Raw genomic sequence first — 27,994 nt, 5'->3', positions numbered from 1 at the left:
CCCCCTCCCCCTCTCTTCCCAACAAGCACCCCATGGCAAACCCCACAGTCCTCCGGTCGATAATTGCCCTCGCGACTACACCAGCCGCAGATCATGCGGTTCGCCCACTCGTTCGGGTGCTCCTCGGCCGCGTCGTGGCATTTATCGCACGCGTACACCTTCTGGCAACAGCTGAATCGGAACCAGCGATAGCTCTTGGTGTAATGGCGACAGCGACCGCGTTTCGGCAGCTCCGTGCCGGGCGTGAGGCCCAGGGTTTCTTTCTTCCTCCGCGGTCCTGCGGAGCGAGGTACGTGTTCCGAGGAGATGCGCAGGAATTTCGTTTGCGGGATCTTGAAGCTGAACTTCTGGTGGCATTCTCGGCAGATATTGCTCGTAGTATCGCCGCGTACAGAGACGATTCCTGGTGCTGGGTAGGCAGTGGAGCATTGGGAGCAGGTTGGTATGAATGTGCTGGTAGATGGAGTTAGTGGGGTTAGAAAGGGGTAGCGAGGAAAGTTACCTAAGGAGCATGTCAACTGGAACACAACCCTCGAGGTCTAAAAAGCCGGCTCGGACGGCGTTGGCGTGTATTAGATCTCGTCGGAAACCTACGCCGAGGAGAGTAGCGCACTTCTTGCAGCTTTCGTGCTTTGTGACGCCATCGCGGAGACCTTTGATTTCCATCACGTCTTTGCATCTCTCGCATTTGATAGAGAGGTTCAAAACTACTACCTCGAGGAGTTCAATACCGTAGAGCTCAATAAAGGGAAAAGACAATGCTGTTCCTTTTTCTTGGTTTTGTGCTGGTGGTGGGGATGATTGTTGTCCGCTTGTCTTGATTTCGACAACACTTTCTTCATCTTCTGTAAATTCGTCACCTGAATCGTAGGAATAGTCATCTTCAGAATCATCTTCAGAGTCCCCATACTTGTTGATAATGGTCCACTCAGGAGGTCGAGTGATGTATTGGATGTGACTTCGTTCTGCATCTTGATGGCCTTCAACCCATTTTCCTTCCGCAGCACTGGCGGCAGGTTCTTGTGGCTGGACTATTACAGGTACTGACTTTTTCTCAGGCTCAAGAACTGTCTTGGCAAGTACCTGAATATTCTGTGCTAAGAAGTTCATGTGACCCATTAGCGTAGTGTTGTCTATCCCCTGAGCAGCCTTTCTCTCAAACCCCTTTTCCACTGCCGTTTGCTCGCTTCGATCAACACCTTCAAGTTGAACCCGACAAGACTGCAATGGATACAGCAAAGGAACAAACAACTTAACTGATTTGACAGCCTGTAGAGCAACGGGAAGCTCAGCCCGTTTTCGAGGCTCAATGGGTAGTGTGTACGCAATGCCATCACCTGACTTCTTATAAAGGGGTAGTCTTCCCATTCGCGCTTCAAGCTGTCTAGTCTCTGTCTCTCTGCGCTTAGCTGCTTCTGCTTTCTGCTGGACAGTAAAGTTCTCCACAGGTTTCACAGGATATGTAGACTTGATCTCCGATTGTACAGCCTGTGGCGTATCTTGACCCTGTGGTGGAACCTCGGCTGGCTGCACTGACCGCGCTGGCAAGGCTGAGAGGTGGCGAGTATCTTTATTAGGCATCAACTTTACCGTGTCTGCCTTTGGAGCAGACAGGAATGCCTCTAGGTTTCTGTCCAGGCTCTTTGCCAACTCGAGTAGAGTAGCATCGGGCTTCTCCTGAACGAGGCCATCAAACCCTGCTTCGACATTCAAGGCGAATCCTCTCGGGATGTCTTTGTTACCAACCTTCAATGATGGTCTGATCTTTGGATATGCAAGAGGTACAATAAAACTACAGTCCAGAGCGGTCATTTCAAATGGAAAGTCCGGGTCTGACGGAGTAAGACTAATTCTCAGTAGGGTTGAGCCGTCTGACTGTCTCGACTCCTTGGGCGAGTATCTCCTTCTGATCTGACCGAGCTGAAATTCTCTTGGATCTTGAATCTGTGCTTGTGGAACTGGCTTGGCGACAACACGAGAAGCGGCAGGCTGAGTAACAGCTTGTCGACGGTCTTGGACTGTTCCATTGTCTGCAAGCTCCCCAGAACCCGCTGCTTCCGGAGCATCTCCCCACATTGATTCCCCGATACTGACCTGTACTCCAGGAAGTCGTGACTCATCATGCAGAAAGTGGCAATCATTGCCTGCTCGACAATGTCCTATCAGTTCAGTCAGCACTGGATCTGGTAGGACGGCCCTGTCCTCGAGGCTTCTTGTGCTGCTCCACTACATCACGTGGTGTAACTCTGGGGCAGCTGTGGGTAGGACAGCATGTCTCCATGGTTGGAGGCACATCTCGAGTCATCCCATCAATGTGAAGCTGATCAACAGTGTAGTGCAGTCCCCCACGCCGGTGATAGTACTATAAATCACGGGATCCACCGGGTATGCTGCACAACACTTGGTGCATATGCAAATAGGCCGGCAGTGCAACGAATCAGAAAAATGCAGGGGGATTTCAATAAATAAATGAATAAATAATAAAATACCTGTTCTGCTGAAATATCGACAGACCCTGGCCTGCTGAGGCTGGAGTCCATGTTCGCGTGAGGACGGATCACGTCCGATTGCAACTGCCAACGCATCAAGTCAGTCTAGTTCTACCGAGCAGATGACCCCACAGTCTGCCATTTATTATGCGTTGCAACCTTGTGGCATGCATGAGAATGGGTTATAGATAGATAAAGATGGCGGTGAGGCAAGACTAACTCTGCTGACCTGTTTGTGAAGAGGGATTTGAAGTCATGATGGAGGTGAAGGTGAAGGTGAGGTGAAGGATTTGGATTGGCGTGAGGCAAGGCAACCAGATAGGAGGTGAGAGTGGAGAGGAGGGGAAAAGGAGGAGGAGGAGGAGGAGAAGGAGCGGTGGCGAGCAAGCGCAATCACTGGTGATGTCCTTGAAGATCTTATTCCCAGCTGACAAATACAGTAATCGTGAAGGAGTTGAAGATCTGAGTGGGTTTGTTGACTTTATGGGTAAAGGTCACGGGTAAGATCATGTGTCGTTTGACAGCCTTCCGTCCTGAGTCATCATAATTACTCATTTCTTTATATTTGGATTAAATCGGTACTTGTTATTTATATTTATTACTTAAATATTTAATTACTTGATTAAGTAATTAATATTCATATTTATTATTATTCATCATTTGATTCCAATAATTGCAATATTCTGCCAGGTGCAGTCTCGTCATCACATATTTGATTCTCTCCTTCATGTGGCACTCTAAAGCGGTGACGACATACCGAGTATCTGGCCCCACCAACTTCCTTCCGTACCTACCAGTAGGTAGGTACACTTTCTCTATTTATTTGTATTTCTTGGTTTTCACAGACCTCTACCTATTATTGTTATTCTATTATTCTATTATTCCATCCATCCATCCATCCATCCATCCATCCATCCATCCATCCATCCCATCAATTCCCCTCGGGCGTTTGAGTGTGCGCTGTTGCTTTGTGTTCTGTGGCTGGCAGTTTCCCACGCGAGTGCTGGCAAAGATCCACAGGGGCACATGAAATCTAGGCTCGGGCTCGGGCGTCCAACATGAACATGGCACGTGTTGAGTGAGTACCATACATACTTCACTGCTATATTCTGTTTGGTTCTTCAAGTCCTTCCACATTACATTACCTACCTAGGTACACTTCATGTCTTGACAACAACCTTTCTTTTCGCCTCACTTCTTCGCTGCTTCACCTCATGCATGCACATGCTTCACCCCCCCCTCCCAGTCAACCACCAGTCTCCCGAGAGTCGGAAATTGAGGTGTGACGAGATGCTCCCAAGTACCCTGTCCATGGGATTCTGCGTAGTTGTACTTGCCCTTCCCGCATATTGGTATCTGTCTGTCTGTCTGTCCGTCTCATTCTCCAACGAAGGATTCCTGCCATAGGTATGACTGGTGGGAGAAGACGGGCTGTTCTTTTAGTAGCTGCAAGTATATGAGGATATAATAAACGTCTAATAAATAAACCCAGCAAGTCAATCAATTAATCTCACACTAATTATATCTATCTATCCTTTCCATCTTACGCCAGAAATACATACATGCTTGGACCACCACATCTGAAATAGAGTATTAATAAAAATATCATCATAGTATTACTTTTTAATCGTTCCATCTGTCATTCTCCCTATCATGAATCACATAGGTATGTTGAAGGCAATAATGACAACACAACACAACACAACACAACCCCTGAGATTCAGCGCCAACATGCTGAATGATTAGCGAGACCCGCCCCTGCCTTAAACGAACCTCACCTGAGCTCAACCTCAACCTCAACTCCTCCTTTACAATCACATAACAACATAACGCATGATGCACGCATCTGAGATATGCGAGCGAACAAGCAGTTCTGCGGATGATTCCAGCCGCTTCTTCGCTAGGTAGCAGTCATGGCAACTTGCTTGCTTGAGTTGGTTGGACCAGGCGCGTCGCGCTTAGAGGTCGCTCGCTTCAAAGACCTGCGTTTCAAGTGGCATGATTGGCTCGGAAGGCTGCGACTGACTACTTGTTTCTCACCTATCTTATGCAAGAACCTTCTATCAATCACTTGGATAATTCCATGTTTCGAGTATCCATCTTAATGCTCTTTCAGATGTATAATCCGTCTACATTATCTGCAGGTCCTTGACACGGTTGAGTGGCTGGAATGTCTTTGTAGATTCGGCACTTATGCACGGTTCAAGAAGAGTCAGCCTCTTGTATCAGTCCAGCAAGTCCTGGCTCACTACGGACCTTTTTGTTTGGTGTTGCGTCGATGACTGTTGTTACCTGGTATATCTCCAGCAGTGGTCAGAGCAAGCATAGCTTGTTTCTATGAAACTTCCTAAGACCTCCTTCCTCTTTACGTGCATTCTATTTAATGATTGGTCTTGGACTCTGAGGCTGTTTGAAAGACTTAAGTATTGAAACTTCCCTCCAAGTGAATTCTTGCATTGCTGAACACTCCCATTGTTCGTTGCATATTCATTCTTTGTATTCTCGTTGATCCGAGCCTGTTTACTTCTATTGTTCGCACAATAACAGCCATCTCTATTGTTCCATTGTCTTCCTTGTACAGAACACATCTTTTAGATATTCTATAAGTTTAATCATCGAGCTCTCCCTGATTCATTCCCACATACAACTTCAACACCTCTGCAATACCAACATCAAACACATCTACAAACACACAAACACAAAGCACACATACATTCAGCAGGCCTGAAACTCCAAATCAACATGCAGTACACAACAATCCTCGCCGCTCTGGCTCTCGGATCAACAACCGCCATGGCCCACATGGAAATGTCTTTCCCGCCTCCACTAAAGTCCAAGTTTAATAGTCACGCTAAGAATGCTGATTATTCTATGACTGCCCCACTATCTGGGGTTGCTCAGTTCCCTTGCAAAGGTTATCAGACAGCCATGTCTGATACCACCGGGGAAGGAGCATCGGTCGTTACCTGGGCCCCAGGTGCCAAAGCCAACTTCACAGTCGTCGGAGGAGCAACACACAGTGGCGGTAGTTGTCAAGCGGCTTTATCGTACGACGTAGGTAAAACCTTCACCGTCATCCATTCGTACATCGGGAACTGTCCGACGTCGTCTGGTCAAAACTTCGACTTCACCATCCCTTCAGACGCAAAGACTGGATCTGCCTTGTTCGCATGGACTTGGTACAACAAGGTCGGCAACCGCGAGATATACATGAACTGTGCATCCGTCACCATTGGTGCAGCTTCCGCGAAACGCACCATCTCCGAGCGCGACACGGCCTTTTCTTCACGCCCCGGCCTCTTCGTCGCCAACGTCGACCCCAACGGCTGCCACTCGGTCGAGGGTACAGACTTGGCCTTCCCAGACCCAGGTCCAGATCTCACCGGAACAGCAGGTGCCACTGGCACCATCTCTGGGACTTGCGTGGCAGTCAACGGCATCGGTGGACCATCATCGGGATCCAGCTCAGGGAGCGGTACTTCGGCATCTGCCCCAGCTGCTAGCGGGTCATCGGCTCCTTCAGCATCTCCAGCTGCTAGTGGTGGCTCAACAGCTTCCTCAGCAGCCGTAGCCGCCCCCATTGCATCTTCCGTAGCCGCAAGCTCAGGATTCTCAACCCTCCCTGTGTCCTCAGCAGCAGCAGGAGGAGCAGCAGCAGGCTCAGCCACCGCTACCGCTTCAGCACCCGCATCGTCCGGAACAGGAACCAGCGGATCCCTCACCGTGTCGTCGCACGGCGAGTGCGGCGCGTCTAGCACCTGCGCCGGCCAAACCCAGTTCGGAGCCTGTTGCTCCAAGTGGAATTTCTGCGGCGACACAACCGAACACTGCGGCGACGGATGTCAAGCAGGCTTTGGAACGTGTGGCAGCGGAGCTTCGTCAGGCAACTCGACTACCAACGCAACGGTCAAGGCTCGACAGCCCCGCCACCCAAACCTGGGATTCCTCAGAGGTCGACGAGCTAGGTTTTGAATGGGGTTAATCCACGGAGAGGGAGGGAGGCAAAGGGGGAAGGGAAGAGGTTAAAACAGGACTCGAGCGGATCTTGATACTCGAGGAGGATACCTTTTGCTCATCTCATTTGCGCGATAATAGTTAGATGAGGCAGGCCTCACTGAGATAGTCTTCTTTACCTTTCGAGTTGTATGAACCTAATGAAAATCTTTTGTTGCAGTACATACAGTATTTAACCAGAAGTTGACTTGTGACTAAACTAAACATGATATGAATAAAAGAACGTGCCCTTGACCAATTATCTTAATGATTTCTTCTTGACTTGCAGCATAATTACCTAGTACACAGTCATATTAATGAATATACATAAATCGACCTGTAACAGTACAGTAGACCTTGCCTAGGTAGCTTTAGACTATGCTGCTTCCTATCCTCACAAGACTACAACGGGCGTGCCATGCATGGGCCATGCACTCATTCCCCTCATGAGTAAAGATGGATAGACTGTTATTGTTATTCCGAATCAGACCCTGTACTCCGTAGACTAACTTGACTGCCTCTTAGTCATATATATATATATGTAGATTTCAACTTCAAGAACACTCTCTAAATTATCAAAGCCTCTTCTCCTGGCTGGCGGCGCATGTTTCCACCTCGCCCACCCATCCCCATCGATAAAGGTACAGCGTAAAGCGAAGCAGGCGCATTAGATGTAGCGTTGTGAGGAAACTAACTACGTGCGGTTGGGTGGATTTTATTATGGAAGATGCAAACTTATGGGCTCACTTGAGTGATTATACTTGTCGAATTTCTGCCAATGAAATTGGATGTCTGGTCTTCGAAAGACGTGGTTATATTTTGTAGTCCAAGTATGAAGTATGGAACTATGAATCCTCCATACCGATTCCTTCGACCTTTCCTAAGAAATCGCCCTTGGCTCCCTTTAACAGCTCATTGATATCAACAGTCCCTGCGGTTAGATACCGCTCACTGACACCAACATTGACCCTCTGTGTTAACAAACCCCTCAACTCCCCTTTCAAAGCCCCCAACTCATTCTTCGTCAACGCCCTCGCCTCCTTCTCCTTCAACTTCCTCCCCGTCCCCCTCCCCTTCCTCGCCCCACCCGCAGCCTCAAACTCCTCACTATCATAATCCACACCCAGCTCCTCGGCCGCATTCCGGACCCACTCATCATCATGCCCCTTTCTCTCCTTGGCCAGCGCACTATCCGCGATCTTCTTCGCCAGCGTAACCCTGGGCTTCAGGCGCCCTACAACCTTGCGATCCAGATCCAGCGAGCGCATGTAATACTGCTTCTTATTCCCGCCGCCCTGGACCGCATTCTGCGCATGCACTTTCGCAACCAGGCGACGCGTCCCTACGATTTCCTCGGGCGCACACAGCAATATGCTTGATCCGGATGCGTCGGCTCGCGCCGTGCGCCCAGACCGGTGCACGTACATGTCTGCGGTACGGGGTAGGTGGTAGTGGATTACCAGTTGCACGCCGCCGATGTCCAGACCGCGGGCTGCGACGTCGGTGGCGACGAGGATGGAGGACGTGGCTTTGGGCGAGGAGAAGCGCTCGATGGAGCGCATGCGGGCTTTTTGGATCATTTGGGAGTGCAGGGCGTGGACGTGCAGGTTGAGGTTTTGAAGGAGGGGAACGAGGCGGCGAACCGAGTGGATTGAGTTGGTGAAGATTAGGGTGCGTTGGTTTGGGTGGTAGAGGAGGAGGGAATAGAGGTAGAGATCCTGGGGGCTTGTTAGTGAGGGATGGGATGCAGAGTTGGAGAGCTTCTTACCTTTTCGGTGCCGGCACATTCAACCATGCCTTCTTTCAGCCCATCAGCCATCTGGGAGATGGGGTTGACATCAACAAACTTGGGCTTGTCTTCTCGGAAATTGAGCTTCTTTAGAAGATACTCCATCGACTCTGCATCATCCATAAGACCCTGCTTTCCCTTCCCAGCCAATTTCTGCTGGAGACCCTTTGCAAACGTAGCTGAAAACACCAAAGTCTGTCGAGGAGGGATATTCTCCTCATCACCTTCCTCCGCATTTTGCTGCCTGTCCAAAGCGCTGAGAATCTCTTCTGCTTCCTTAAAATGGCCTTCTGTTAGAAGTCTATCTGCTTCATCCACCACCAAAAACTTGATTTGCTTGAAAGATGCTGACAGCTCTATACTCGAGCTCATCACCTCCCATAGGCGTCCAGGTGTACCGATCACAATGTCTGCTTTCGCTAGCTGCCGTTGTTGTTTCTGGACGGATAGACCGCCAGTGACAGCAGCTACAAACGGAGCGTTCGATAGACCCTTGCAAAGAGCTCTGAGATGTTCCGTCAACTGATGTGCCAGTTCGCGGGTGGGGGAAAGAATCAGAGCAGTAGGAGGCCGTGCAGTTTTCAGGTCTTCATCCTCTAACTCTCCGTATGTCTCGAGCCAGCTTTCCAATATTGGTAGTCCGAAAGCTAATGTCTTTCCAGAACCAGTTGATGCCTTTCCAACAACGTCATGACCTGCAAGGATTTCCGGTATAGCGGCTGACTGGATGGGAGTGGGTTTCGCAAACCCAAGTTTTGATAGAGCACCTAGGGTGTGAGAAGAAAGGTCGAGATCTTCCCATGCAGAAACGTCTATGCCATCTTCTGCATCTTCTTCTAGTGCCTTGAAAATATTCGTCTCAAGTTCTGCCTTGGTCTCTGCTTTGGGCGCTTCTTTCTTGGACTCCTCTTTTTTATCCTTCTTGGCCTTGGATTTATTCTCCTTCTTTTCTGCCTTTGACTTCAAATCTACATTCGATGATGCTTCCACAGGCGCAGTTTCTACTACGTCTTCTCCGAAACCCTCCCATTCTTCGTCTTCGTTCTCGGGAGTTTGGACAGTTGCAGATACCTGATAGCATGTGTAAGCTAGTAGAGGTCGAAAATTTCAATCAATACTTACAAATTTCAACTGGTTCCCCTCTTTGACCACCTCCACACCCTCTACTTCCTCAAGGCCAAAGAATCCTTCCGCATCGTCAAACATATCGGGTAATTTGACCTCGTTCCATGGCAATGCATCCAATGCTACTGGCCTTTTTTCCACGGTTTTATTTTTCGCAGGCTCGACTTTTTGTCTCTTGGATTTTTGGCTTGACTTTGGGATAGGCCTTGCCCGCTTCTTCGAATCGGAAGCCATTATGGTTCAGCGGAGAAGATGTTTTTCTAGTCTGGGGAGTTGCTGTATGGCTGGTTTCAATGAAATGATGTTCACCGAACTTTTTTCTGGAGGGACCATTTTAGCGTCTTCCAGCCCCGCGCTAGGGAAATCCTTTTCAGCCTTGTGAATTCACAATTACGAGAGATTCTCAGCACAAATGCAATAGCATCCGAGGCAACATGGGAAAGTCTTCAAAAGATAAGCGCGATGCTTACTACAGGCTTGCAAAGGAGCAAGGATGGCGAGCTCGCAGCGCATTCAAGCTCCTTCAGTTGGACGAAGGTATACCGACCCCTCCAAGAGAGAAGACTCCAATTGACCATCGCTAAACGACACATCTAGAATTCGACCTCTTCAAAGACGTTACTCGCGTTGTTGATCTCTGCGCAGCTCCCGGAAGCTGGAGCCAAGTCCTATCTCGAGTTCTGATCAAGGGCGAAAAGTTCGGTCGCAGAGCTTGGGAAGACGAACAGGCGAAGTCATGGCAGCTGTTACGGGGAATCTTTGGAGCTGCGATCAAAGAGGAAGATATAACAGAGGAAAAGCTGACGGTAGAGGACCGGTTGGCCCCACGGAAAGATGTCAAAATCGTGGCCATCGATCTCCAACCGATGAGCCCACTGCCGGGTATCATTACTTTGAAGGCAGATATTACACATCCAGCCACGGTTCCGCTTTTACTACATGCGCTCGATCCTACATATGATCCTTCATCGAAATCTCAACATACTTCACATCCTGTGGACTTGGTGTTATCAGACGGAGCTCCAGATGTCACTGGTCTCCATGATCTTGATATCTATGTACAGTCGCAGCTCCTGTTCGCTGCTTTAAACCTCACATTGTGCGTATTACGCCCCGGTGGCAAGTTTGTGGCCAAGATATTCAGGGGACGCAATGTGGATTTACTATATTCTCAATTGAGTATCTTCTTCGAACAAGTAGTAGTCGCGAAACCGCGATCAAGTCGGGCTAGTAGTGTGGAGGCATTCATTGTTTGCCTGAACTTCCAACCGCCCGAGGGGTTCAAGGCTAGTCTCGAGGAGCCAATGGGCATTGGAAACAGGTTGGAAAAGATGGTAGCCACGAAAGCCGCACAGCATCCAATTGTTGCTTTTACAACACTTCAAGACCCAACCAAGGGAACGTGGTCTACGGCACCAGCAAAGCCTATCATCATAGGAGAAGATGGCATTGTTGAGCTCCACTTGCCCGAAGAAGAAGCAGATGCATGGAAAGATGGGAGATGGATAGCCCCGTTTTTGGCCTGCGGAGATCTTTCAGGATTCGATGCAGATGCCTCTTATCATCTGCCAAAAGATCGAATTACACTCGATCCCGTGCAACCTCCGACTGCCCCTCCGTACAAGCGTGCTTTGGAGATGAGAAAGGCTGCTGGAGGGGCCTATGGAAAAACCAGTATTGCCTGAGATGCTGGAACGAATATTTTGATGCATAGCGTGGAGTCCTGGCGCTGGCGGTGTGGAAGCGGCATTGATCCGAAGCAAGTTCTTCATTTTGGAATCTACTCCAATATATGGGTAGTCAAGTCCAATTATATCACATCCTCGAGTGAGACCACCTATTGAAGAATTCGGCCTCCAATTGAGATACATCTTGTGTCATTGGCTTATGATTTATTTATGGGCAAAAATGAGACTAATATCCAAAAAGCAAACAAGGAATGACCGAAAACTAGCAAATTCCCTCCCGAGTCTTATGTAGGGTATGCCACTACTATATTGCGCAACTCCATCTTATTTCTAGCCTGTTTCACTTTGTGATGAAGCCGAGCCAATCTGCAACGATTAAAGTTACCATCCTAAATCAAGCCTGTTAGCAACATTCTATTCAAGTCTCATTTTGGCAAAAACTTACGCATGCGGCGCGATCCTCACATAGTAAGTACTAAACCCTCTATAAAATCTCAACAAACCCTCTTCCTTGGCCACCTTTCTAAAGCAATCGCTCATTCCCTTATAAGGAAGTGTCCCATCGGCCGCCTTCTGTTGCTTCTGCAACCTCGTCTTCACAAAGTCAAACGGCAAGCTGAAGAAACTAGCAAAGAATCCAGCAACGGCACTCGCAGTTAGTGTTTGCGTTCGCGGACTTAGAGATGTATCTTTCAGCTGTTGCTTGGCTTCCGAGAAGAAAGCCAACTGTCCGAAATTCAACGCCATGGCTCGGACGACTGTAGGTGCTGCGCCAGCCCAGAGAGCTCCTACTCCCTCGGATTTGGCAATGCTTTTCAGGGCATGAAACACAGACCTATACTGCTTCCTCTCAGCGACCGGCTTCAAGCCATCAGATTGCATTCGAATGAGCGCCAAGTCGGCCGGGTTGCCAATCATAGCCGCAAGACCCCCAGCACTCAAACCAGCACCCGCTCTCTCCGCAAAGCCAATCTTGTTTCCCTTCTCCTGTGCCCTCACTGTCAAAGCTTTCATGAACGTATCAAAGAAGCCCAGCCGCGCAGTCGTATACACAGCTTGACGCAACAACCCTGCCGACAGGCCGGTATATAGATCCATGACCTTCCCCGCGGCGATGATCTCTCTCGTCACTGACAACGGTGATGGTTTGGGCCCCGTTCTCGCTCCCTCGCCTGCGAGCTGCAAGCGCACTTTTATCATATCGATCGGCTGGATCACGGTCGTTGCTGCCATGCCTGCCAGCCCGCCGTTTATGAATGGCAGCGCGCCCCGCATGAACGGCGTGTGTAGCAGGTCGTTCTTGCCGACGGGACTGTCTGCAGCTAGCCGTTTTGTAGCGTCCACTGCCTCGGAGGTTTTCTTGCGCGCGGCTTCGGCGGCTTGCTTGAAGGGGTTGGAGGTGGACATTGTTGGAGTTACAAGTAAAGGTGGAGGTAGAGGTAGAGGTAGAGGTAGAGGTAGGGCAGAGGAGGGAAAGTATATGAATGATATGTCGAGCAGCTGGGTTCGCTAGATGCCAGACGAAAGAGAAGCTGTTAGCTCTGCTCTGTAAAAATCAAGAAGGAGCTCTAGATCTACTCTGCCCTGCACTCGCGGGAGACATTCCGAGTTATATCAACGAAATAAGAAAACATTGAAACGCTGTTTCCCCTGGTGGGTCTGCATCTGCTATAGAAATGGAGCACGGCTCATTGGATAGATACAAGCCAGGGCTCTCGATAAACGGAGCCGTAATACGGAGCCGCGGTATATAGCCGTGGTCAAGAAATCCTTTTGAAGTTTGAAGAAAGCGTGAACTCGACGGACATTGTGTGGTGTATTGGGAAAAAGCGAGACCGGAGAATAGAATAGAATAGATTACGGCAATAGCCATGGTAATTGCAAAGAAAGACAATACACTACACTAGCTACACTACACTCACCTGCAGTAGTCCTTGCACAAGGATCCGCACTAAAAAGGCGAAACTGCTTTCCGTTGACGCCCTCGCCGCCGAAGAGCGTTAGATTAATCGGGCTGTGGAGTACGAGTAGGTAAGGGTAGGTAGGCGAATAATTGATAAGCGTAACCAATCAACCGAAGCGCATGTACGGTGGTTTGCATGTGTGTGTATGTATCTCTTTGTATGGATGAGAGCGAGCAGAGCACACGGATGGGACGATAGCAGCGACGATGAGGTTGACGATGGTGTTTGGAAGAGGTTGATGGATTTACCTTTCGGACGATGGGATGGAGAGGGGAAAAGCGACGGCTGTTCTGCTTGTTGGTCGCTTGTACCCGCCCGCTCACTCGCTCGCTGGGTTGGGTGAATGAGTGAGGGAGAGGGAGCGAGGGATGGAGGGCGCTCTTTTGAATGGCGGATAGGTAGGTGGAAGCGGGGTTCGCGGGTACGCGGTGGGCGGGCTTGTACTGTGTACATGTACATGTACAAGATGGTGAGGTACTTGTTAGAAGGGAGGGAGGGAGGGATCTTTGGAGATATGTTTTGCTATATATCTATAGGTATCTATCAGGGCTTCTGGGTTTACGGTTTAGGAGCTTTCTTTCTTTCTTTTACATTTTCCTGAATCATTGCATTGCTTGTATTGAAGAGATAGAAGAAGATGTTAGAGACTCTTATATATGTACCTTGGCTGTATTTCTTGCTTCTCAGTCTCAGTGTGTGCTGCAACACCTGTATAAGGTGCGTGCGTGCTAGTGAAAGCAAGTATGAGGTACATATAAGTAGGTAGTACAAGTTGGACTCTACCTATACCTTAGGTTTTCCTTTTCCTTTTCCTACCTATGTATGTTTTCTTCTCTACTCTTCGCATGCTTTGAAGTTCTATCATTCATACACAAGTACCTACTACATACTTATAACTGCAGTTATATGTTTAGGCGGTCGATCTCCTCGAAATGCGGGGTACGGTCCAGAACTTAAACACGATAACGACGATAAGAAACCGGATCGAGGTAAATCTGCATCGTCATTACAACATTGCGCTCTATTCTAGCTTACTTCTTGCAACTTTCATTCTTGCTACCTTCTAAATAATTATTGATTTCATCCAGACAGCTACCTATCTAAATCTAGAACGTCATATGGAGCTAAATAATAGCTAGTACGCATTATTCTGCACCTGCCTTCCGAAGTAACGAGCCGGCACTAACCGCCCCTGCCCTGCCCTGCTTAAAGAAGCTTAGCTTATTATTTTCTAAACTCTAGGTACTGACCTTGCCGGCCGAGAGACTTTCACTTCCTTATGATGAGCTCCTCTCCCGGCCGGGAACGTTCTCTCCTAGCCCTCCCCTCCCTCATGGTTGCTTCGCATCAACAGCCGGAGCGAGAGCCGGGTCGGAGTGATCTTTAATTTGCCCCTCGGTATGACTTCGTCTCATCAAGCCATGATGTTGCCGGAAGTCCTGAATCGGAGGTATATGAAGCATGAAACCGAGGGATTGATGGGTGACGTGTTGGAATATATCAACTCATGTACTTTCCTTTCCTGGTGAGAGCACCTTGGGCGCACTGCCTTCTGCAGGGCCTGCATCTGCTTCACTTATCTCGTCGACGGACTCTTCCTGTTCCTCTATCTCGCCCTTGCTTTCCAACTCGTCCCTCCTGCAGTCTTCCAACTCCCACTCCAAAGTCCTCACCAACCTCTCAAGCACCCATTCTGCCTCCTCCTTTCCACCCATCAATGGACTCCTCTGCCCAACCCAACTCCATTTCTCGATCCTGCCATCTTTCATATCATCTTCCCTTCCGCCTCGCTGTCCAACTCCCGTGCCTAGGTCTCTACCCTGTCCTTTCGCTCTAAGAGTTGGTTTTCGATGAGACCCCGTGGATCCTTCATCCTCACCGACGAGTTTCAAATACCAAGCCCACTCCTCAAAAGTGTATTTCCTGGGCGGGCTGGAATGCAAGTGCTTCAAGACCTTCCCAATCTCCTTGGTCAAAAGCAGATGATAATCGACTTTGGCATCAGGTAATTTATCGTCTTCCTTAGCCCTGTTATCTGCGCTTCTCTCTTCTTTCTTAGCTTTGTCGCCCGCAACTCTTTGAGCGGCCGATTCCGGGTCATCTTTCTGATCCCCGTCCTCGGAAGATATCGAGCGGCGTCCTTCACCCAGGATGCCAGGCGGGGCAAAGATGTTGTCTTTAGAGTTGAAGAATCGGCCGAGCGTGAGTTGCTTCGCTCCTTCTTTTAGCGTAACCCGGATTCCTTTTTCTCCTGGCAAGATGGTGATATTTGCAACCCAAAGCGTCAAATCTCGAATTTCTTTCACGATAGTGTCGCCCATTTTGCTGATTAAAATGGTGAGAGATGGGACGGCGAGTAGAGACCAGAGGACGAAGAACGGCTTTCCCGAGTTGGATTGAGGGTAGAAGTCTCCATATCCAATGGTAAGCAGTGAAGTGTACGCAAAGTACAGAGAACCGAAATATGACCAGTCCTGTTCATATTCGGCAGCTTGGAAGACCGCAGCACCGACGAACCAAAGGAAGAGGGTAGCGCTGCCCCAAATGGCAAGGGATGTCCAAGACTGGCGAATGTGGGCCTGATGTTGTATCTTTCGCATCATATGGAATTCATGCTTGCGGCGGTCTCGCTCGGTCATCCCATCCGTGTTTTCAAGCGGCATGTTGGAAGAAGTTCGAGATGCTTTCCCCTCAGTCACGGGCTCGAGAAGTACGCCACTGGACTTTTTCTCTACCCGTTTGATCATACGTTCTCGTTCCTTCTCAACCATCCGAGCTCCCATCTTGGCCTTTCCGCGCTCTAAAACAAGTGATCGAATCGAACCGATAACTAGACCGATGATTATGATCCCGCCGATGGCAAAAGGGAATAAGAGACTCCTGCCGAGATGTGTTTCTGGCGCATAATCGCCGATCCCGACGGTAAGAAGAGTGAAATCTGCCCAGTATACAGCATCGAGGAATTTCCATCCTTCGATGTGAGAGTACACGGCAGCTCCAGCGAGGAGATAGATGAGGAAACTAATAGTTTGCAACATTAAGGTTCGCTGACTCATGGTCAACTGGAACTCCTTTTCATAATAGCCCTTGTAGGCACCGTAAAAGGTGCTAGACATCAGTATCGCTACCCAGAAATAAATTGCTGCTGCGAATATGGCGTAGTAGTAAGCTTGAGTGAAAGCATGATCTTCTCGAGGCTCGATGATGAGAGGGCCGCTGGCGCAGGCGCAGAGTCCAATCAATGTGAACGACGAGACGTACCTGGCCGGTTGTCAGAATATGTGATGCATTCCGTACTTATAATGGGATCTTACCATCCTATAATCGTGATAGGCTGTGCAACTGCAAAACGAATCTTCTTCCCCATGTTCAAAAGCAGTGCGAGATTCGATATTAGAGCAATGACAAGTTGGACAGCATTTACTGCAATCAACCTTTACCTTTGGCGTCAGTTTGTTGTGCCTTATCTAAGAGATTTGAAGTCGAATATTCCAAAAGTCAGACGTACCATTTTGGATCTTCAATTTCAAGCCCATGCTCCTCCGCTTGTCCGGGGGGGATGTAGACCCTCCAATGTACGACTAGAGCACATATGGAAAAGGCCGATGCCATGGGACCAAACGTCCCTGCTATTAAAGGAAAGGCAGTGCTTGCGAGCCACCAAGTACTAGAAGAACTGATCAGTCAATGTTCTCCTCGCGCTACATCACTGCATCAGATATGCATGCATTCTAGATCTTCCAACTTGCATCCAAGCACACGCTCGTACGCACGACTCATCATAACTCTTCCTCATATGATTTCAAGGAAGACATCTCGTACTTTGGTTCCAGATATGCCTCTTCATCCTCCTTCTCTTCATCATCCTCGTCCCGATGTAAGTTCTCGACGTCTTTCGAATCCTCAGAAATGGGCTCGTGGAGTCCTGGATCGTTCATATTCGTGCTGAGTTTCGTGGTGTCATGAAATGAAGAGATTCGAAATGAAGAGATTCGAAATGAAGAGATTCGAAAAGAAGTAGATGGGTGAACGTGGCGTCATGAAATAAAAAGATTCAAAACGAAGTAAATGGGTGAATTTGCAGTATCTGTACTTGAGTATTGCAAATACATAGTGGCAGGACAAAGGAGTGTCCTCCGGAGGTTTTGTAAATTATATCTGCAGACCCTTCCCCGGATTTGGCGCCACTGACGTGTATTGTGTGGCGTATGTGGCGTGCACCAATCACATGGGATGAAAGGGCTGGCTAGTAAGATGAAAGGCTTAATTTCCTTGGCAGACTTGGAATGCACGGACAAAGAGTTGGCTTAGCTTAGTACGAAGTAAATAATACCTAGGTACAGACTCAGACTCAGTAGTATAAAGCTTTACGAATAGGAACTTGCAAAGATGAGTAAATGTTTCTGTAAGCTGAGCTGAAAAAAGAGAGAATGAAGTACTTTACCTGAAGTCTTATCAGGCCATCCCATCTTTTCCAGAAAGGCTCCAGGCTCTAGCACGTGGCAATGCACCTCACCTCCTGTCTTACAGTAGCATCGCAATCGCATCTTCTGATTTGCAAGTCATCCTTACCGAGTCAGGGGCTACAAGCAAAACACTTCGAAACACCAACCCCGGACTTGATCAGCGACATCCTTCCAAGCATTTGATCTGAGGCCCCTTGACCTGAAGCGCCCGCTGACGTACAGCAGGTAGGTACCTTTCCTATTCCTATCTATCTACGATAAGGCCAAGGTAATAAGTAGTATATCTCCCCTCTCCTATCTTCACTCCCTCTTTCCCTCTATCCCCTCTATTCCCTCTATAATCCCCCCCAGCATCGCGCCCCCAATGTCTCACTCCAGCTCCAGCGAGCAAACCCCTCTCCTCAACCCCAACCCCAACTCGAACTCCAGCTCCACCTCGACATCCGAGCCACCACCCCCCTCCAAGCTCACCATCTTCCGCTCCGCCATCGGCATAAACGTCACCATCCCCAACGACGACGGGGTCAGGGGCGGAGACCTAGAAGCCGCGCGCGCCAGCGCCACGGGCCTCTACAAGCAAGTCCTCGGCCTTGCGCGCTGGCGCTCGCGCCAATACGTCGCCGTAGAAAGCCTCTACTACACGGCGCTCGGCCTGCAAATCCTCATTGGCGCCTCTCTGGGCCCGCTCTCGAAACTGCACTCCTACAACGTGACGATCGCCGTACTCGGTGTTGTGAATGCGGCGACGGCGGGGCTGCTGGCGCTGTTGAAGGGACAGGGGCTGCCGGATCGGCTGCGCAAGGATGAGTATGAGATGGTGAAGGTGAGGGATTTTATTGAGGAGGTGGATGGGAGGTTGAGTGTCGAGGGGAGGAATGGGGATGCGGATGCGGATGGGGGGAAGGAGGTCGAGGGGCTGGTGGAGAGGGTCTGGGATATGTATAATGTAGCAAGGGACACAACTCAGATGAATAAACCAAGTAGTTATGGGCATCAGGCGGATGGGGATGGGAATGGTGGTGGGATGAATAGGGGGGTGGGGAGACGTGCGGTTCCAACGGGGGATGAGAGAGTGAAGGGGAAGTTTGTTATTGATTAGGTTTTTTGGGTTAATGTTATATGTTTATGTTAGTTGAAGATACCATATTAAACTTTAGACCAGCAAGTTCAATCTTTGTTGGAAGATGTCGTGCGCTTGGGAGAGAGGTATTGAGTTGTTCAGTCTACATCTTCTCTTCTAGCCAATCTCTCAAGTCGTACTCTCTACCTTCACCCTCATAAGCCTCGAGGCCTTCATGCTGCTTCGGCTTCCAAACTCTCATGACAGCCTTCCCATGTTTATCAACAGCTGCGCGGAACATGCCTCCACAATTAAAGTCATCCACGATATGCGAAACAGCCGATTTCTTTTCGCCATTTGCATCAACGACAACCGTTATTTCAATACCAATAATTCCCCCTTCGCCCTCCCCAGTCTTCCTCCACCTATTACCAGCACTTTTCACCAACTCTCCTCCCGGGCCCGTGACTTCCGTAACAGCATCTTGCAGACTCGTCTTCTCGTTGCCCTTGGATCCCCGATATCGAGCTATAGCAGACGCTGTTCGTACAGCGTTTATCCGCAGGAACGAGTCGCCGTTTCCTGTACCGGACATGGCGCCTGCTCGGAATACCTTGTCTCCTTTAGCAAGGAATGCGGGGTCAAGATCCGCCGCGGGGATTGGCGAATAGGCCATGGGGTTCGGCAGACAATCGGCCATTAATCCTTTCAGGGCCTCGCTGAGTATCATGCCTGGTTTCGACTGTCGGAGCAGGGTCTCGGTTTTGGAAGGGTATTCATCTTCCCATTCCTCTGCCCAGAACCTGAAGCAATGTATTAGCATATTGTGAAGCTGGATTTTGGGATGGAGCCGATTACTCACCCAGCTCCGAGCGTTGGCGTGTCCCCTATCCTGCCAGTCATTTTATTGGTCATTCCCCCAGTGCTCGTGGCTACGGCCACTACCCCTTCGCTGTCAAGGGCAACAGCACCACATGTACCTTGTGGGAAGAAGTGTTTTTCATCCCAGGTAGCAACCCCGCCTATTTTCTCCTTCTCTATTCCTTTGACATGCTCTATCAATCCAGTCAGTACGTATACCTTTCGCTCTAACATTACAACGAACGTACGTACCATCCCAGCGTGCCTGGACAAAGAAATAACTCGGATCCACCATCTCCAATCCCCACTGCTCGGCCAGCTTCTCTGCACTATACTTATGCAATTGACAATGCCCTTGGGCCCCTAAACTCCTCGATAGGGACAGGTCTTCAGCCATGGGGCCCCTATGCTCCCCATTCCCGCCCTCTAAATCCTGCTCCCCGTGCAGTAGCATCTCCCTCGCAAGCTTTATGGGATTCTTGACATGTTGCAAGCCCATCAGGCCCACGCCCCTCTTCTTACTCTCCCTTGATACCATGACCGAAGCTTCGAGCTCATTGACTCCATCGCGGGTAAAGACTGCGCCGTGTCCGGAGTTGACTGTATGTAAAGAGTTAGTGCTGGATTATAATGTGCTAGGCAGAGTGGGACATTTAAAATCGCCGGCGCCGTTCGTATCCTAGACGTCCTTGTATATAGAGAGCAATGAAATGAACTCCAAGATAACCAAACAAATTTTTGGGGTCTCAACGAGGAAACTCAACATCAAGGACGGGCAACAAACTTCAAAGGAATGGGGGTGGTCAATTACAGAGAGGGTTGTTTTCTAGCTGCGTAACGGCGAATGTGACGGTATCAAGCGCGGAGGTAGAAGAGGCTGTTGTGAGGGGAAATGAGGAGGGCGAGGTCATAAAATGGTGAGTTGTGGCTAGGATCTTGAGCAGAGAGTCGTGATACAGCTTGTATTTCTCAGGAGGGAGGTTGCTGGGGAGGATGTTTCCAGCGCCGCCATGGATTATTATGCGGGGTGTAATGCCAGAGGAAGATTGCATTTTGTACTCCATGATATTGATATTGTTTATTGTATCTGTGGTATAAATATAGAGAGTAGTCGTAAGGTACTAGGTAGGTAAAGGTCGATTTTGATGGGAGATGTTGATGGTATGTGGGGTTGGTTGCTACCCCCACCTTTCTCTTATCAGGTTCTCCTATCGGCCAGGTCACGTGTATGAGCCCATATCCATCTCATCTGGACCCTGAATGCCAAGATATGAGACGACAACAACACTTTCCGAGTTGCAGCATCCATTTCTAGCCAAAGCCAAAGGACCTCATGAGATAGAGTGTCTCAGCTTGGCAGAAGCCTGTATGCCCACAAAGGAGAGGAGAGGGTAGACTTCTAACTTCTACTCCCTTGAATCCTCATGGGTGCTGTTTCTAAGACCAGGGTTATTCCAAGAAATCCTTCTCCGGGGACTCTGAACTTATAACACTTATGGGTCTGGCACACATTGACCCCGCTCTCTTTATGCAGTCCAAACAAGGCTTCGCTTCAGCTCAACAAGCATTTGGATAAATGCTTTAGCTCCGATTCTCTAGTGAAACGCCTCTTGCCCCCTTTTCATCACACCCGCCATGCCATCCAACCAATATGCTTCTATTATGCCCCGCCATTATTGACGCCGGATTTCAAGCAGCCACTTGGATGGATATGGATACACGCTATCGAGATAAGACCACCACAAGCACATCATTGTGCATATTTGCGCTCTTCCTTGCTTAAGCTTGATATGTTACTCTATAAAGCGTCTTGGCCTTCCCCTCTTTCCTCTTGGCAAAGCATCCATCATCCACTATTACAACTTCCCCAGTGAGTACTTGCAGTGCCCAGACCTTGGCATCAAACCTTATATTGAGACTGACTTGCTTTGCCTTTAGATCACAACACACTACAAAATCAATCAATATGGGTTTCGGAGACGACATTAAAGAATTCGAGAACGATGCTACGGGACAGGGTGGAAAAGATGGCGATAACAACGCGAATAATCAAAATGGCAGCAATGACAAGACGGAAGACACATTGGTAGACTCTGGTACGCTTCCCTCCTCTCATTCTGCTTGATGTGGTCAATGTATTCTTGATACGTGTACATACTACTTGATACGCAACAGATCATGCGCTAACCTACTTCCTGTAGCCGTCGACCAGTTTGCAGGCAAGGAAGGTCTTCCAGCTGGCGCAGACCCCGAAGTCAACAATCTTGTCAACGACGAGGTCAACAAACTTTAAGTGCTCGTGCGCTTTTACTCAGTATCAATAGATGCTGTTAGCAGTTCATCGCCAGGGTTCAATTGCTCTTGGCCAGTTGAACTTTACAATGAGAATTCATTTTGATCTACCGTATACATTTGTACTATTGTGTACATCTAATGAGTGATCCGGATTTTATAGTTTCTCCGCCCTTCAGACTCACTTTGGACTTTCACTTATCCTATTTCTTCATTGCGTCGATTTATGTCTTGTGCTAGTCATGTGTTTGCAAGCACGCCCCTTCACTGCCTTCTGTTGAGAAAGTTGCTCTCAGGTAGGCGAAGTGATTGTTCAATGATCCTCAATGTTTGCAAGGACAAGCTTCGAACTATAAAATGCATACCTTATTAAGTCCGTTATTGAGATTTACACTCGGATATAATATCTTAACCCCATCACCCTGCTTACACTTACTGTTTCATTCGTACTTTTACCCAATAGCAAACACTCCCGAACCAGATAGCCAAGTGATTAACATCAGTTTACCAGCTTTATATAACAGCAATCCTTCCATACTTGCCCTCATCTGTCATTCCTCCTCACTCCCTCCACAGTCTTCGACCCTCTATCTACAGCACACACAATGTCGTCTCCACCAATATGGTTCATCACAGGCTGTTCATCCGGCTTCGGCACTAGCCTTGCACTCCTCGCCCTACGCTCCGGCCACAAAGTGATAGCCACATCCCGCAACCCCTCCAAAACCCCCGTCCTCGTCTCCGAAGTCCAGAGCCTGGGCGGCGTATGGCATACCCTAGACGTCTGTGCTCCAGAACCCGAGTTAGCTAAAGCGGTCGAGAAAGCCACAAACGTATGGGGACGAATCGATATCCTAGTTAACGCTGCGGGCTACGCTCTCCTAGGAGCTTTCGAAACCTTCAGGTACATACTATACATACGATTCCCTTGCCTTGCCTTCCCCTGTCATCATATCCCACAACTGGTCATATAAAACACAATTGGCTGGTTAACTAACGACTGCACTACATGTATAGCGACGCAGAAGCACGCGCCCAAATGGCCACCAACTTCTTCGGCCCCCTCACCCTAACCCGGCTGATCCTGCCCTCGATGCGCGTCCGCCACTCCGGCACCGTCGTCCAAATAAGCAGCGCCACCGGCCTCGAAGCCAAGCCCTCGCGGTCCCTGTATTCCGCCTCCAAATTCGCGCTCGAAGCCTTCTCCGAAGCCCTGTACCACGAAGTCAAGCCCCTCGGGATCCGCGTCCTGCTGGTCGAACCGGGCTGGTTCGGCACGAATTTCTCGCGCGCGCTGGCGAGGCCCGAGGCAGCGTTGCCGCGGGAGTATGAGGGGACGGTCGTCAAGCAGGTACTGGATGCTACGGTTGCGCTGGGGGGTGTGGGGGCCAGCGCCCCGAATGATGTGGAGAAGGGGTGTAGGGCTGTGTTTGATGCTGTGATGGGGAGGGGATTGGGGGAGGGGCTTGAGGAGACGATTAGGTTGCCGTTGGGGAAGGATTGTGTGGCGAGGATTAGGGTTAAGATTGAGGAACATCGGCATATGTTGGATGTTACGGAGAAGTTGTGGAGTTCTACGGATGCGGACTAATAGCTAGCTAGAAAGGAGTCTTGTAACTGTTGTTGAGATGTCTATCACGTGAAACGTTGACATGGACTTTACGCCTTTTCTAGTTCCAAAGTCTCAAAATAGAACTATAGGGTAGAACAATGATGGAAGAGCAAGTGCCTCCGTATTTTCTCGGTTCGAATTCAATCTCTGTTGTGATACAGTAATGGCCCCCTCATCTTGTGTGACCCAAGTATATCCTCGAGTGAGTTCTCCATATGGAAGTATCCCATGACGCTGGTGAAAGAGCATAACACGTGGAAGCTGTTTATAAGATCCAAAATCTGGTGTTCGCTTAAGAAAATGAGGTTCTTGAGAACGTTTACATATTTCGTTTATTGCTACATTCCTCGAGCCTGCGATCATATTTAATGTCCCAGAGATGACAGACTCCAGGATAGAAACTTCTCCGCAATCACTGAAGTTTCTCCTGACTTTTCAACATGTCGATCCAACCTCGCTACATCCCTATCAATCCAAATGAACCACAAGATATCGCATCATCTAAACCCGTCCTCCGTACTATAGACAACGCCACTTTCTTAGCATCCAAAGTTCCAGAGATATACACCAAAGACTCGCCCCTGGATCCCACAGAGCTGGACCTCGAGGACACCAAAAGCCCCGACGATCCACCAACCTTCAACACAAAACTAGCCTCAGTGATCATCCCGCACGCCACTCTCTCTCTATCCCGCATCCTCAACCACCCCAGCATCATCTCCCTCGTCGACGTTGTCCAGACCTCAGCTCTCAACGGCAGCACCTCAGAAGCTGGCGAGTATGGCGATATCACCATATGGGAAGACATGAATGCCGGCTCACTGGCCTATCTCATGCGCTCCGCTCACTCCTTACCGGGCTTCGCAGACACAGCTGCCTGGCACAGACTCGCCTCTCCAAACCAAGCCCGTCCTTCGCTGCCCGAATCGCTCTGCTGGCATGTGCTGCGATCCATTTCGCGCGCTCTACTGTGGTTGCATCACGGTGTCAAAGAGACGGAGGGCATTCCGGGAGAATGGGTCAAGCATGATGAGGACTGGCAGGCGGTTCTGATTATGGATGTCAGTCCGGGTCAGATCTGGTTCAAGAAGCCGACGGGAACCAAAGGGGAATTTTATGGCGAGTGTAAGTTGGGTGGTTTCCAGTGGGCCAAAGTTTGTGGGAGTGTCGGGGCGAGAGTGGCTATGGGGCAGAGAGTTGAGGATGCGCCAATTGCCAAGCAGTGGTATTGGGCTCCTGTAAGTTATCTTCTCCGTGGATCGTTGCGGCAATATCTAACAAATACCTCAGGAGGTCTACAACCACACCCAATCCTGGACCCGTGCCAGTGAACTCTGGTCTTTGGGAGCAGTCATCTATACTATGATGACGGACATGCCTCCACCACGTATCTACTCTTACGACTGGCAAATCTCCCGTATGAACGATAAAGGGTATTCCCAGGGTCTCAGGAATATCGTTGGTGATATGCTAAAGCCTGAGCCCGCCGATAGACCCGCTGTTTTGGACTTGGTGTCTACAATTGAATCTGAGTGGAGAAGTTGGAGAGCCAATACCCGGGAAGGTCAAGAATTTGTTGATGTTGAAGATCAGGATGCTGCGAGGAGAGTATTTGGTGTTACTAGGGGCCTGCTTCTGTGAGGTGTTTTGATTAGGGACCAGCATTTGAAGGAGTTTGTCTCTATCTCTGGAATGGAAGTTTAATTTTCTTCTTTCTTCTCTAATTTTGATCAGCCTATCTATGGCTAATTATCCCTAGAGCAAGTCTCTAATTTATGTTCATTTACTCCAGTCAATCTAGTTCTTTCTGTCAAAATTCCTCCACTGTTTCCTTCACACCTTCTACTTATTATTCTCTCCATAATTACTTCTCCCCACCAAAAGCATCCTTCAACGCCTCCACCATAAACGTGATCGCATCCTTCCCCTGCTGCAACGCACCATCCATAGCCAAAAACGGATGCGGCATACCTTTCATAATCTTCAAATCCGCCTTGACGCCATTCTCCTCCAGCTTTGCCGCATACTCTTCCCCCTCCGACCTTAACACATCCAACTCACCCACCACAATCAGTGCCCTCGGCAAACGTCCCCACTCCCCACTACCATTACCGTACAGCAGCGGACTAGCTTCCGGCTCTCCCCAGGTCTTCTCATCCGGCAGGTAGTGGCGGCGATACCACAGCATCTTCTCCGCTGGCAGCGCGGGCGTGAATTCGTTCTCCTTCCACGAGAGCGTTGTGCTGGGCAGTGCCGTATTGTCCATGACGGGCACGAGGAGCAGCTGCGTGGAGAACTTGGGCACGAGCGATGGCGCCGAGAGCGCTTTGTGGCACATGATGGCTGCGAGGTTGCCGCCGGCTGAGGATCCGCCTACAGCGCTGCGTGAGAGATCAAGAGATAAGTGTGCGGGACCCTCGGCGTTCAGCCAGAGCAGCGCCTCCCAGGAATCGTGGACAGCGGCTGGGTATGGATCTTCTGGAGCCAGTCTACTCCATGATTAGCTTGAAATAGTAAGAGTGAGCAACGGGGAAATGAAATTCAAATACCGATAATCTACTGTGACGACGACGCATTTCGCTCTATTGCATAGATTCGTGCAGACCACATTCTCGGTGTTGATATTGCCCAGCACCCAGCCTCCACCATGGTAGTAGACCATTAACGGCCAGCCCTTTTCCGGCTTCTCACCTTCAGGGGTAAATGCTCTGACTAGCACATCCGGGCCTTCAGTTTCTCTCCTCTTGATAGAGATATCCTCAACTTTTCCAACAGGGAGTTCGGGCCCTGCACCGGGAATCAGAACACCGGAGGTGCGGGAGGCAGAGACGGGGCGGAGGTGGACTTGTTGTTGGTTAATGAGGTGCTTGTTATAAAAGGCAGCGTAGACTGGGTCCAGCTTATCTTGAATTGAAGGATGGAGCGGGTATGGGGGTTGAGGACCAGAACCAGGACCTTGAGGTTCGGCATTGGAAGTCATGGTGTTTGGTTTCTACTCGCGTTTTCTAGTATTTAACAAGGCGGAAAATGGTCAATCTCACAGAGAAAGAAAGGATTGGAGGATTATATATATATACCTTTGCAATAAGTACTAGCTAGTAGCATGCTGCATGATCTCGTGTAACGTTGGGTTTGCCTTTGTACAATTTCCTCAACCTCAAAAGTGGGGGACCAGATCGGCAGCCAAGATACATGCTCGCAATTCTAATGCAACATAAAAACAGTGTTTAATAAAATTGAAGGCACTACCTCGAGGAGAAATATCTCACACATCTTAGAAACAAACCATCATCCATAAATACACGCAGAAAAACAAATCTCCAATGTCTCCCCCAATCCCCACCACGCCCCCCCTAAAACCATGGTACAAAAACCCCCATCTCGGCCCCATGGTCCTTGGCGAAGCGCCTCTCTTCCGCACGCACAACAACACGCACACCCTGCACTGGGTCGACCCTCTCAAGACCCCCTCCGAGCTCCACATTTTACATCTCAGCCCCAACGATCCCAGCCTTCCGGACGGCGATGCCAAAACCCTTGTTCTGGAAGATAGCGTATCGGTCATGTGCTTCAGGAAAGGGGTGAAGGGGAGTTATATCTGTGCTTATTACCAGGGGATTGCTTTCCTCGACGAGGAGACGGGGAAACTCGATGTTGTGAGGGAGATTATCCCGCAGAGCGAGAGGGCAGAGTTGAGATTGAATGATGGTGGGTATTTGGCTTTCCTTTCGTCAAACGTTAGGGAGATAGATGCATACATTTCGCTAACTACTGACTACTTAGGAGCCATTGATGCCAAAGGCCGGTTTTGGGTGGCTGAGATTGACAAAAAGGTGCGTGCGAATCTTCTTGATTCCCCTTCTTGCTTATAAGCAGGGAAAGTAAGGAAACTAATAACGAGACAGGCAGCAGCTATGGGACCGGGAAAGATCCCCGCAAGTTACGAACCCAAGGGCCGGTTATGGAGGTATGATCCGGATGGGTCTCTGCATCAGATGGAGAGTGGGGTGATTTGTGGCAATGGAATTGGATGGAGTCCAGACATCAAAACCAGTGAGTTTCCTTCCACCAATGCAACTTCCATGAAACTCCATGTACAGCAAGTAGTCGCTAATTGTTGTGGTGGGGGAAAAGTGTATTTCAATGACTCAGTCGGCCAAAAGACCTGGGCGTATGATTTTGATCTCGAAAGCGGTTCCATCTCAAACCAGAGGGTGTTTGTGGATTTCGCGGGATCGGATATGGAGCCGGACGGATTGGTTATGGAGTGAGCTTCTTTTCTTTAGTTAGATGGAGATCAGATCTGCAAGAACTGACTGCAATAGCACGGACGGGAATATCTGGATGGCAGTGTACGGATCTAGTCGAGTTAGTAAGTCTTGTAAGCCTATTCTCTTTCGTTAACATAAAAACTCACCAAAGGAACAGTGGTCTATGATCCTTCAGGCATACACGTTAGAGATGTTTTGTTTTCAGCAAAAGCAGTAACATGCCCAACTTGGGGAGGGAAGAACCTAGATGTTCTGTTCGTTACTACTGCACAAGACAAAGGTGCAGGGGGGGAAGATGAAGGTGGTCATGTTTACCGATATGAAGCACCAGCAGGAACGAGAGGACAGCCTAAACATGAATTTGGAGGATAGGAAACAGAAGCT

At 49.3% G+C, this 27,994-nt stretch overlaps 13 protein-coding genes across 13 annotated transcripts; 7 read left to right on the top strand and 6 right to left on the bottom strand.

The window, feature by feature from the left end:
- Positions 1 to 41: 41 nt before the first annotated feature.
- On the bottom strand, positions 42 to 2,746 carry LHYA1_G007210 (Uncharacterized protein; the record flags this gene model as incomplete). Its single annotated transcript, XM_031152140.1, has 3 exons — positions 42 to 453; positions 503 to 2,159; positions 2,710 to 2,746. Coding segments are annotated over 3 exons (2,106 nt in total), but the record flags the coding sequence as incomplete, so codon positions are not given.
- A 2,485-nt stretch (positions 2,747 to 5,231) lies between these two features.
- Positions 5,232 to 6,461, top strand: LHYA1_G007209 (uncharacterized protein; the record flags this gene model as incomplete). Its single annotated transcript, XM_031152139.1, has 1 exon — positions 5,232 to 6,461. The coding sequence occupies one exon, from the start codon at positions 5,232 to 5,234 to the stop codon at positions 6,459 to 6,461; it is 1,230 nt and encodes a 409-aa protein (XP_031002094.1).
- Positions 6,462 to 7,327: 866 nt separating this feature from the next.
- mak5 (ATP-dependent RNA helicase) lies at positions 7,328 to 9,630 on the bottom strand (the record flags this gene model as incomplete). The annotated part of the gene is made up of 3 exons (XM_031152138.1): positions 7,328 to 8,200; positions 8,251 to 9,342; positions 9,394 to 9,630. The coding sequence occupies 3 exons, from the start codon at positions 9,628 to 9,630 to the stop codon at positions 7,328 to 7,330; spliced, it is 2,202 nt and encodes a 733-aa protein (XP_031002095.1).
- A 200-nt stretch (positions 9,631 to 9,830) lies between these two features.
- LHYA1_G007207 (putative tRNA (cytidine(32)/guanosine(34)-2'-O)-methyltransferase) lies at positions 9,831 to 11,081 on the top strand (the record flags this gene model as incomplete). Its single annotated transcript, XM_031152137.1, has 2 exons — positions 9,831 to 9,933; positions 9,994 to 11,081. The coding sequence occupies 2 exons, from the start codon at positions 9,831 to 9,833 to the stop codon at positions 11,079 to 11,081; spliced, it is 1,191 nt and encodes a 396-aa protein (XP_031002096.1).
- Positions 11,082 to 11,424: 343 nt separating this feature from the next.
- mic-33_0 (putative mitochondrial 2-oxoglutarate/malate carrier protein) lies at positions 11,425 to 12,491 on the bottom strand (the record flags this gene model as incomplete). The annotated part of the gene is made up of 2 exons (XM_031152136.1): positions 11,425 to 11,473; positions 11,530 to 12,491. 2 exons carry the CDS (start codon positions 12,489 to 12,491, stop codon positions 11,425 to 11,427), a joined length of 1,011 nt encoding a protein of 336 aa, XP_031002097.1.
- Positions 12,492 to 14,553: 2,062 nt separating this feature from the next.
- TOK1_1 (Outward-rectifier potassium channel) lies at positions 14,554 to 16,986 on the bottom strand (the record flags this gene model as incomplete). Its single annotated transcript, XM_031152135.1, has 4 exons — positions 14,554 to 16,309; positions 16,363 to 16,482; positions 16,557 to 16,715; positions 16,871 to 16,986. 4 exons carry the CDS (start codon positions 16,984 to 16,986, stop codon positions 14,554 to 14,556), a joined length of 2,151 nt encoding a protein of 716 aa, XP_031002098.1.
- A 567-nt stretch (positions 16,987 to 17,553) lies between these two features.
- On the top strand, positions 17,554 to 18,613 carry LHYA1_G007204 (uncharacterized protein; the record flags this gene model as incomplete). The annotated part of the gene is made up of 3 exons (XM_031152134.1): positions 17,554 to 17,623; positions 17,676 to 17,739; positions 17,893 to 18,613. 3 exons carry the CDS (start codon positions 17,554 to 17,556, stop codon positions 18,611 to 18,613), a joined length of 855 nt encoding a protein of 284 aa, XP_031002099.1.
- A 124-nt stretch (positions 18,614 to 18,737) lies between these two features.
- On the bottom strand, positions 18,738 to 20,499 carry LHYA1_G007203 (putative isoaspartyl peptidase/L-asparaginase; the record flags this gene model as incomplete). Its single annotated transcript, XM_031152133.1, has 4 exons — positions 18,738 to 19,377; positions 19,437 to 19,629; positions 19,688 to 20,035; positions 20,247 to 20,499. 4 exons carry the CDS (start codon positions 20,497 to 20,499, stop codon positions 18,738 to 18,740), a joined length of 1,434 nt encoding a protein of 477 aa, XP_031002100.1.
- A 902-nt stretch (positions 20,500 to 21,401) lies between these two features.
- LHYA1_G007202 (uncharacterized protein) lies at positions 21,402 to 21,728 on the top strand (the record flags this gene model as incomplete). The annotated part of the gene is made up of 2 exons (XM_031152132.1): positions 21,402 to 21,531; positions 21,637 to 21,728. The coding sequence occupies 2 exons, from the start codon at positions 21,402 to 21,404 to the stop codon at positions 21,726 to 21,728; spliced, it is 222 nt and encodes a 73-aa protein (XP_031002101.1).
- Positions 21,729 to 22,305: 577 nt separating this feature from the next.
- ybbO (putative oxidoreductase) lies at positions 22,306 to 23,318 on the top strand (the record flags this gene model as incomplete). The annotated part of the gene is made up of 2 exons (XM_031152131.1): positions 22,306 to 22,631; positions 22,745 to 23,318. Coding segments are annotated over 2 exons (900 nt in total), but the record flags the coding sequence as incomplete, so codon positions are not given.
- Positions 23,319 to 23,779: 461 nt separating this feature from the next.
- On the top strand, positions 23,780 to 24,980 carry apg-1 (Serine/threonine-protein kinase; the record flags this gene model as incomplete). The annotated part of the gene is made up of 2 exons (XM_031152130.1): positions 23,780 to 24,577; positions 24,630 to 24,980. The coding sequence occupies 2 exons, from the start codon at positions 23,780 to 23,782 to the stop codon at positions 24,978 to 24,980; spliced, it is 1,149 nt and encodes a 382-aa protein (XP_031002103.1).
- A 223-nt stretch (positions 24,981 to 25,203) lies between these two features.
- LHYA1_G007199 (AB hydrolase superfamily protein) lies at positions 25,204 to 26,319 on the bottom strand (the record flags this gene model as incomplete). Its single annotated transcript, XM_031152129.1, has 2 exons — positions 25,204 to 25,828; positions 25,889 to 26,319. The coding sequence occupies 2 exons, from the start codon at positions 26,317 to 26,319 to the stop codon at positions 25,204 to 25,206; spliced, it is 1,056 nt and encodes a 351-aa protein (XP_031002114.1).
- Positions 26,320 to 26,728: 409 nt separating this feature from the next.
- On the top strand, positions 26,729 to 27,982 carry yvrE (putative sugar lactone lactonase; the record flags this gene model as incomplete). Its single annotated transcript, XM_031152128.1, has 5 exons — positions 26,729 to 27,047; positions 27,123 to 27,172; positions 27,245 to 27,606; positions 27,665 to 27,711; positions 27,768 to 27,982. 5 exons carry the CDS (start codon positions 26,729 to 26,731, stop codon positions 27,980 to 27,982), a joined length of 993 nt encoding a protein of 330 aa, XP_031002115.1.
- Positions 27,983 to 27,994: the final 12 nt, after the last annotated feature.

This window comes from Lachnellula hyalina (assembly GCF_007821495.1).
Source record: "Lachnellula hyalina strain CBS 185.66 chromosome Unknown contig00188, whole genome shotgun sequence".
In the NCBI taxonomy this organism is placed as follows: Eukaryota; Fungi; Ascomycota; class Leotiomycetes; order Helotiales; family Lachnaceae; genus Lachnellula; species Lachnellula hyalina.
Note: the sequence above shows the minus strand (reverse complement) of the source record. Positions and strands in the feature narration are given on the sequence as shown.